The 7744-nt window shown below is 40.2% G+C and overlaps 1 protein-coding gene across 1 annotated transcript; it reads left to right on the top strand.

Moving 5' to 3' along the window:
* The first annotated feature begins 319 nt into the window (after nt 1-319).
* LOC124867185 (trans-1,2-dihydrobenzene-1,2-diol dehydrogenase-like) lies at nt 320-7332 on the top strand. Its single transcript, XM_047363487.1, has 7 exons — nt 320-482; nt 1537-1648; nt 1814-1977; nt 2087-2339; nt 2895-3019; nt 3112-3262; nt 6857-7332. The coding sequence occupies exons 1-7, from the start codon at nt 357-359 to the stop codon at nt 6964-6966; spliced, it is 1041 nt and encodes a 346-aa protein (XP_047219443.1). The 5' UTR covers nt 320-356; the 3' UTR covers nt 6967-7332.
* Nucleotides 7333-7744: the final 412 nt, after the last annotated feature.

Below are 7744 nucleotides of genomic sequence, written 5' to 3'. Positions count from 1 at the left end.
GAGAGGATAAAACAATAGGACGTTATATTGGAATGTCAGAAATATGAGCACAAAAGAAGATATATGAGACATAATTTGAAAAGATTAAATAAAAGTTTTTATTGACACATTGCATAAACATTAAGGGAGCACACAATAAAAAAATGAATATGACTGTGTTGTTTATCCATACAAACATACATTTGTGAAATTAAACCATGATGAACTTCACCCCATACCTGTTGGTGGCGGTAATGCACACCTTCAATTTTGTGGCAACAGCAAAATACACCCATGAAGAAGAAGGGATGACAATTGATGCTCTCTCGCCATCTAGTGGCAGCGAACAGCTACTAAGGCGTCCTTCAGGCTGATTTATGTGGGAAGAGGCTTCTGAGGGCGCTTCGTTGAACATGGCAACCAGGTGGGGAATCTGCAGCGCCGGGAAGATCAGCCATGACTTCACTGTGGCTCTGAAAACTCTTCCTGCTGAAGACCATCAGGTGGGTACGTTAAACTGCAGCAGAAATCATCCAGCGGTTCTTGTGGCAATCAGAAAGCGTGTTTTTTTCTGAGTAGAAGTTCTGTCAAAACTGTTTCTGCTTCCCTGCTAAACGGACAATTTTACAGGCAGTGGATTTTAGCAAGTTGGACAAACACGAGTTGAACGAACATGCAAACTCCAGGCCGTGGTCAACCAGTAGAAGCTCGTACACTTTTACCGTAAAGTATGCATTATAGGGGCATCTAGATGTTACTCCTTTTACGTAATCTGCACTTCACAAATCTGACTTTTTATGGAAGAATGGCGTGAGGAAAGCTACATTCGTCCTGTTTGAGATTTGCAACAAGCCATTTAGGAGACACGGTTAACATGTGGAAGGAATGTGCTTTCCTACAAGGAAGAGCTGTATGGAGGAAAACTACCACTTCACGTCATTCTGAACTCATCCTTCTCACCCTGAAATAGAATGTTGGCAGCATCATGCTGTGGGATGCTTTTCTATAGCAGGGACAAGTAGGGTCCTCAGAGTTGATGGGAAAAACATCTATAAGAGGCTGCACAGGATTTGAGAGTATGTGTAGTCTAGTCAAAGTCCAGACCTAAACCCAATTGGGAATTTATGGGAAAATCTAGAAACTGATGTTAATCTTCTCCATCCAGTCTGATTGAGCTATTTTGCAGAGAAGAATTAGAAACAATCTTTTCTCTAGATTTGCATAGGTGGTAGAGGCCTACCCCACAAGATTTACTGCAGTAATTGTAGAGAAAGGTGGTTCTGTTTTGACCCAGAGGGGCTGAATATAAATGCACCCACTACTTTGTGTTGGTCTGTCATAGACAATTTTAAAAGATAGATCAAATATTTTTTTGTTGTAACATGACAGATTGTGAAAAAGTTCAAGAACACTTTTTCAAGGCAATGTAAACGTAATAAAAGAACATTTTGTTAGAAATTGTTAGTGTGGATTTATTACTTTTACAAGACAGTGAATGTGTAAAGAGGTCCTCATTAAGGTGGTAGTTCTGGAACTCATCTGTGACTGTATTTACAGGTTGTGGCTGTTGCAGCTCGTAAGCTGGAGGATGCTCAGGAGTTTGCCAGAAAACACAGCATCTCCCGGGCTTATGGCAGCTACGAGGAGCTGGCCAGAGATCCAGAAATAGGTCAGTTTCTGTCTGTCTGTCAGAGGCAGTGAAAAACTTAATGACAATGCTCAATATCAAAAAATGTTTTTATTTTTGACCCAGAGTTAATTTTCTGTTAGTATTTCTCACAGATTATGGAGTGTAATTCAGTACTCTGAACGACATGTGTCTTAATGTCTGAAGATGTGGTGTATGTTGGAGTTATCCACCCCTACCATCTGAACGCCTGTCGGCTCTTCACAAATGCTAAAATAAATGTTCTGTGTGAGAAGCCGCTGGCCATGAACACCAAGGAAGCGAGGGAGATTCTGGACTGTGCCAAAAAGAATGACGTCTTCCTCATGGAGGTAAATAGGGAGCACACCAGGAAGTGTCATATTTCTTTGTACTCTTTACTTACGGTACACAGTTGAACATCAAAAGGTAAACACCTTAAAATACCTTTTTTTTCTCCAGGCTGTGTGGACCCGCTTTTTCCCAGTCTTTGTGGAGATCAGAAAGCTGCTGGCTCATGGGGAGATAGGCGAGGTGAAGATGGTCCGTACAGACTTTGGTGTGCCGCTTCTGCACGTGCCCAGATCGGTGCAGAAAGACTTGGGTGGCGGAGCGTTACTAGATCTTGGTATCTACTGCCTGCAGTTTATAAGTATGGTGTACAATGGAGAGAAGCCAGAGAGTGTCCAAGCCAGCGGTGTCTGCCTGGAGACAGGTAATGAGTTAGCAGAATTATTTACCTCTGAGGCTTTGCATATTCAGTTACATTCACATAAAACATGGAATACTAGTAATGTAATAAAGGCATCATCTACTTCTACTTTTTCTGTGGAAACCACAAATCGGGATAGGCCAGGAAAATTCGGATCCATGCAATCTCTAATTTTCACACCGTTTTCTGAGTTTGGCACAGTAAATGTTAACCTTCTGGAGATCTTTTTTTTTTTTTACCACCATTCTGAAAGGCCAACAATGAACCCACTAAACACCAAAAAGTGCCTTTTTTTTCCCAATAAAAAGGATAGACCATCACAAAATAAAATGAAACGGTACATCAGAAAAGTGGATCATTGCATACCTTACGGATCTGATACAAAAGGAATGTATCTAAAAAGAATGTCCCCAAAGGCCATATTCACCTCATGATAGACCCTGTAGAAAAAACTAAATTAGGTCAGATGACTTTTTTTTTTTTGGCTTTTGTAGCCATGTTTTCATTTTCAGCATCTTTTCTTTAGATCTATATCATATATTTGTTTTGTCCGTCTAGGAGTGGACGAGACCGTTGTGGTCATGCTTAGGTTCTCTAGAAACAGAATGGCGGTGTTCACCTGCTCTGCTGGCGTGCAGCTGCCCAATGATGCCATCATTGCTGGAACAAAAGGCACGATCCGGGTAGGTCATCAGTTTGTGACCGTTTTATCTGATGGGAAATTAGAAATGTGTTCAGACACTGGTTTGACATTAGTTCATTGCACATGCTCCAGGTTCCTTCTCCTATGTGGTCCCCAACATCGCTGGTTGTTAATGGGAAGGAGACCCAGTACCCGGTGCCTGAACCCTACTTGCCTCTCAACTTTCCCAACGGCACAGGGATGCGCTACGAAGCAGAGGAGGTCCGGCAGTGTCTGCTCAAAGGTAATGAGACATCGACAATTTTTCAGTCTATAGTTCTGGTACCATTAGCTGCATAACCTCTAAGACTGCTGTACCCCCCCCCCCCCCCCCCCCCCCCCCCCCCTTCTTTGTGGAAGACGTGATCCTCTTTAAAATGTAGTACTTTAGGCCCGGTGATTTAGACTGTATCTGTATGGAGAAATACTAAACTATTTACAACAATGACAAAATGACTCCAAACAGGGTAGGAAAAAACATCTCTTAAAATATTATACAGCTTTTTGGATGGAGTTTTTATGTCCCGTTTGTGTCGCAATTCAATAGATTTAGCTAAGACCAAAAAAACATTAATTTAAACAGATAAAGCTGATGAGTTGTGATTTGTGGCGATAACTACAGTATTTATCTAATGGCAAAACATTTCCATAAACACAAGCACAGGAGATTCAGTTGAGTATTTCCTCTGTCTAATATAGTGTTGGATATACAGTGCCTTGCGAAAGTATTCGGTCATCTTGAACTTTTCAACCTCTTGCCATATTTCAGGCTTCAAACATAAAGATATAAAATTCTAATTTTTTTGTGAAGAATCAACAACAAGTGGGACACAATCGTGAAGTGGAATGAAATTTATTGGATGTGTCAAACTTTAAGAAATAAAAAAACTGAAAAGTGGGGCGTGCAATATTATTCGGCTTCTTTGCGTTAATACTTTGTAGCGCCACCCTTTGCTGCAATTACAGCGGCAGGTCTCTTGGGGTTTGTCTCTATCAGTTTTGCACATCGAGAGACTGAAATTCTTGCCCATTCTTCCTTGCAAAACAGCTCGAGCTCAGTGAGGTTGGATGGAGAGCGTTCGTGAACAGCAGTCTTCAGCTCTTTCCACAGATTCTCGATTGGATTCAGGTCTGGACTTTGACTTGGCCATTCCAACACCTGGATACGTTTATTTGTGAACCATTCCATTGTAGATTTGGCTTTATGTTTTGGATCATTGTCTTGTTGGAAGATAAATCTCCGTCCCAGTCTCAGGTCTCTTGCAGACTCCAACAGGTTTTCTTCCAGAATGGTCCTGTATTTGGCCCCATCCATCTTCCCATCAATTTTGACCATCTTCCCTGTCCCTGCTGATGAAAAGCAGGCCCAAACCATGATGCTGCCACCACCATGTTTGACAGTGGGGATGGTGTGTTCAGGGTGATGAGCTGTGTTGCTTTTACTCCAAACATATCGTTTTGCATTGTGGCCAAACAGTTTGATTTTGGTTTCATCTGACCAGAGCACCTTCTTCCACATGTTTGATGTGTCTCCCAGGTGGCTTGTGGCAAACTTTAAACGAGACTTTTTATGGATATCTTTAAGAAATGGCTTTCTTCTTGCCACTCTTCCATAAAGGCCAGATTTGTGCAGTGTACGACTGATTGTTGTCCTATGGACAGACTCTCCCACCTCAGCTGTAGATCTCTGCAGTTCATCCAGAGTGATCATGGGCCTCTTGGCTGCATCTCTGATCAGTCTTCTCCTTGTTCGAGATGAGAGTTTAGAGGGACGGCCAGGTATTGGTAGATTTGTAGTGGTCTGATACTCCTTCCATTTCAATATGATTGCTTGCACAGTGCTCCTTGGGATGTTTAAACCTTGGGAAATCTTTTTGTATCCAAATCCGGCTTTAAACTTCTCCACAACAGTATCTCGGACCTGCCTGGTGTGTTCCTTGGTCTTCATGATGCTCTCTGCGCTTTGAACAGAACCCTGAGACTATCACAGAGCAGGTGCATTTATATGAAGACTTGATTACACACAGGTGGATTCTATTTATCATCATCAGTCATTTGGGACAACATTGGATCATTCAGAGATCCTCACTGAACTTCTGGAGGGAGTTTGCTGCACTGAAAGTAAAGGGGCTGAATAATATTGCACCCCCCACTTTTCAGTTTTTTATTTGTTAAAAAAGTTTGACACATCCATTACATTTTATTCCACTTCATGATTGTGTCCCACTTGTTGTTGATTCTTCACAAAAAAGTTTAATTTTATATCTTCATGTTTGAAGCCGGAAATGTGGCAAAAGGTTGAAAAGTTCTTTCACAAGGCACTGTAGGAACAGCATGCATTTTAGACATCGGTATAAACATAAACCTAACTTATTGGAATTAATTACATTTTTTTTGCAAAGGTTTGAATAAAATCAGTCAATTATCTATCAGCATTTTATAATAAAATAATAAAACACAGTTTAAAACAAAAGTTATTATGGTCACATGGTTCGCAATAGTTTTGTAACTGTATATCTGACTCGGCACATACAGCTTCAAAAAGTCTTCAATAAACAAGCATCTCGCTCTGCCAAAGATCTTTCCACCTTGACGTCCATCGTTAGTAGTTCGGCTCATAACATGTTTGCTTTGTGGTACCACTTAGCGCTCCACCATTTTAGGAAAACATGCGATATGCAGTAAAAGTGACAAATGTCGTGATAACAGTATGACTAGCAATGAATATAAAAAAACTGTTAAACCAACATAGACCCCATATAGTGAATAGTCCACCCAGCTCCTGGAAAAATTTTTATTATTTTTATCTCAACAAGGTTTTATTTAAAAAAAAAACTTCTGGCTAGCGTTGGTTGTTTGTACACAGAAAAAACTTGGTTTTAGTTTCTGAATGACTTGATCACCTTACCACCACTTTACCTTTTAGAACAATTTAATGATTCATTAAACAAGTGTCCCCAAATACAGAGGCACATAGAGCCGTAAGGCACGGTACTTGAATAGCCAACACTTGCTGCAACCCTCACTCTTGGCAATATTCATATTTTGTACATTCATACTGCAATAACAATAAATTTACAATATATCGTGCTGCCTTAGTTCTGTTTTATTTGTGTGCAGACAAAACATGCAGTTATAATTGTTCTTCTGCTTGAAGTACTAAGCACTTTGCTTCTGGACATCGTAAGTATTAATGGCTAGTGTTGACACGTAACGGCATACTGCAATCAGGTCCCTCCTAAACCGCTGTTGGTCTGACGGAGAACTTAGCTTCAACCTAGCAGGTCACATTACACAAACAGGGTGGTATGGAGCAGCAGTGACCAAGATAAGCTCTCTTTTACTGTGAACGCTAGTGTAAAGGTTAACCCTTGGATTGTCAGGAAACCCTTAGATCTGTTAGATTTAACCCAACATTTTACATTGCTTGTCAGGGATGGAAAATGACTGCCTTGGCAGTTCCAGGTCTTTATATTGTCATAAATTCCGTACTTTACATTGCAAACTTCCTAGAACTGTAAAGGTGTTAAAGAGAGCCGCTTCAGGAAAAGTAATGAAGTATGAGACACTTGATTCAATTTAAGAGAGTTGCCTGGAATCAAATTGAATCCTTGATGGTTCTAGTTTTGTAGTAGAAGGTAATAAATAACCAACACTCTGCAGTAGGAGAGTGTGTGAAGAAGGAAAATGGGTGTGACAAGAACATAACTGGTGAACAATTAACATCTTGTAAAGCGGGGTTTAAAAGTCAACTCCATAAGCTCCGCCTCTTCACTGAAATCCTAATGGACCATCGCCGTCTGTACAAGCTGACTCATCTGTATGTTTGTCCTTGCAGGGCTGAAGGAGAGTTCAATCATGCCTCATGCTGACTCTCTGCTGCTGGCTGAACTGGAGGATGAGATCCGCCGGCAGGTCGGAGTGGTGTACAGCCAGGACTGCCAGTAAATGTTAGACCTGTTCACACTGTGATATAAGAAAACCAGTTTACAGTGGAGACTAGCTTTCTCTTGTTGATTCAGGAATAGTTAACTTCATGTCATTTAAGAAGTGATTTAAAGTGTTTACACTGTTTGACCTCCAGCTTTGTGATTAACCTGTTTCCTATTAGTTTTGACATATAAAACACTAAAGATGACCTCTCTCCTTCATATGTTAAGAAGCTGTTATTTGATATTTAATAAACCTAAAGCTAAACACCAGTTTTGCATACATATGTATTGGAACTCACCGACCACTGCCAACTATGCAATGAAATGTAAAATCTTGCATAATCTGTGAAATAAATTGTCTAGCCAAAAAAAAAAAAAAAAATTACATGTGTTGTTTTTCTTTTACCCATCTGTAAAGTTAGTGCAGCACCACATACCAAATATGACAGAGAGAGATTGCTGTGAAATCTTTTTTGTCACATTTACATGTTTCATATCATTACCAAATATTTGTTTGAAAAAGAAAGCCCTGAGTAATTAAGAGAAAAAAAAACATATCCAAGTCAACCTGGTTCTATGAAAAGACCCTCAAACCTGTGCCACAGGTTTCTGCAACAACTACCATCAACAATAATAGATAACTGACAAGTCTTTACATCTCTTCCTTCCATAAGTGTTTTAAATCATCCATTTCAGAGGGTTTTGATAATAAAAAGCCTGTTTAACGTCATGCCTTAGGATCTCATTTTGATTTAACTTACAATTAATAGGGTCTGTTCCATGTTACTGCTTAG

The sequence above is a fragment of the Girardinichthys multiradiatus genome, chromosome 4 (assembly GCF_021462225.1).
Source record: "Girardinichthys multiradiatus isolate DD_20200921_A chromosome 4, DD_fGirMul_XY1, whole genome shotgun sequence".
Classification (NCBI taxonomy): Eukaryota; Metazoa; Chordata; class Actinopteri; order Cyprinodontiformes; family Goodeidae; genus Girardinichthys; species Girardinichthys multiradiatus.
The sequence above is the reverse complement of the archived record's forward strand: the minus strand, read 5'-3'. Positions and strand labels throughout refer to the sequence as shown.

Coding starts and splice junctions, on each gene's coding strand:
- LOC124867185 (XM_047363487.1), top strand. CDS start 357: ATGTGGGAAGAGGCTTCTGAGGGCGCTTCGTTGAACATGGCAACCAGG. Junction 2,340..2,894: donor CGGTGTCTGCCTGGAGACAG/GTAATGAGTTAG, acceptor TTGTCCGTCTAG/GAGTGGACGAGACCGTTGTG. Junction 3,263..6,856: donor CCGGCAGTGTCTGCTCAAAG/GTAATGAGACAT, acceptor TTGTCCTTGCAG/GGCTGAAGGAGAGTTCAATC.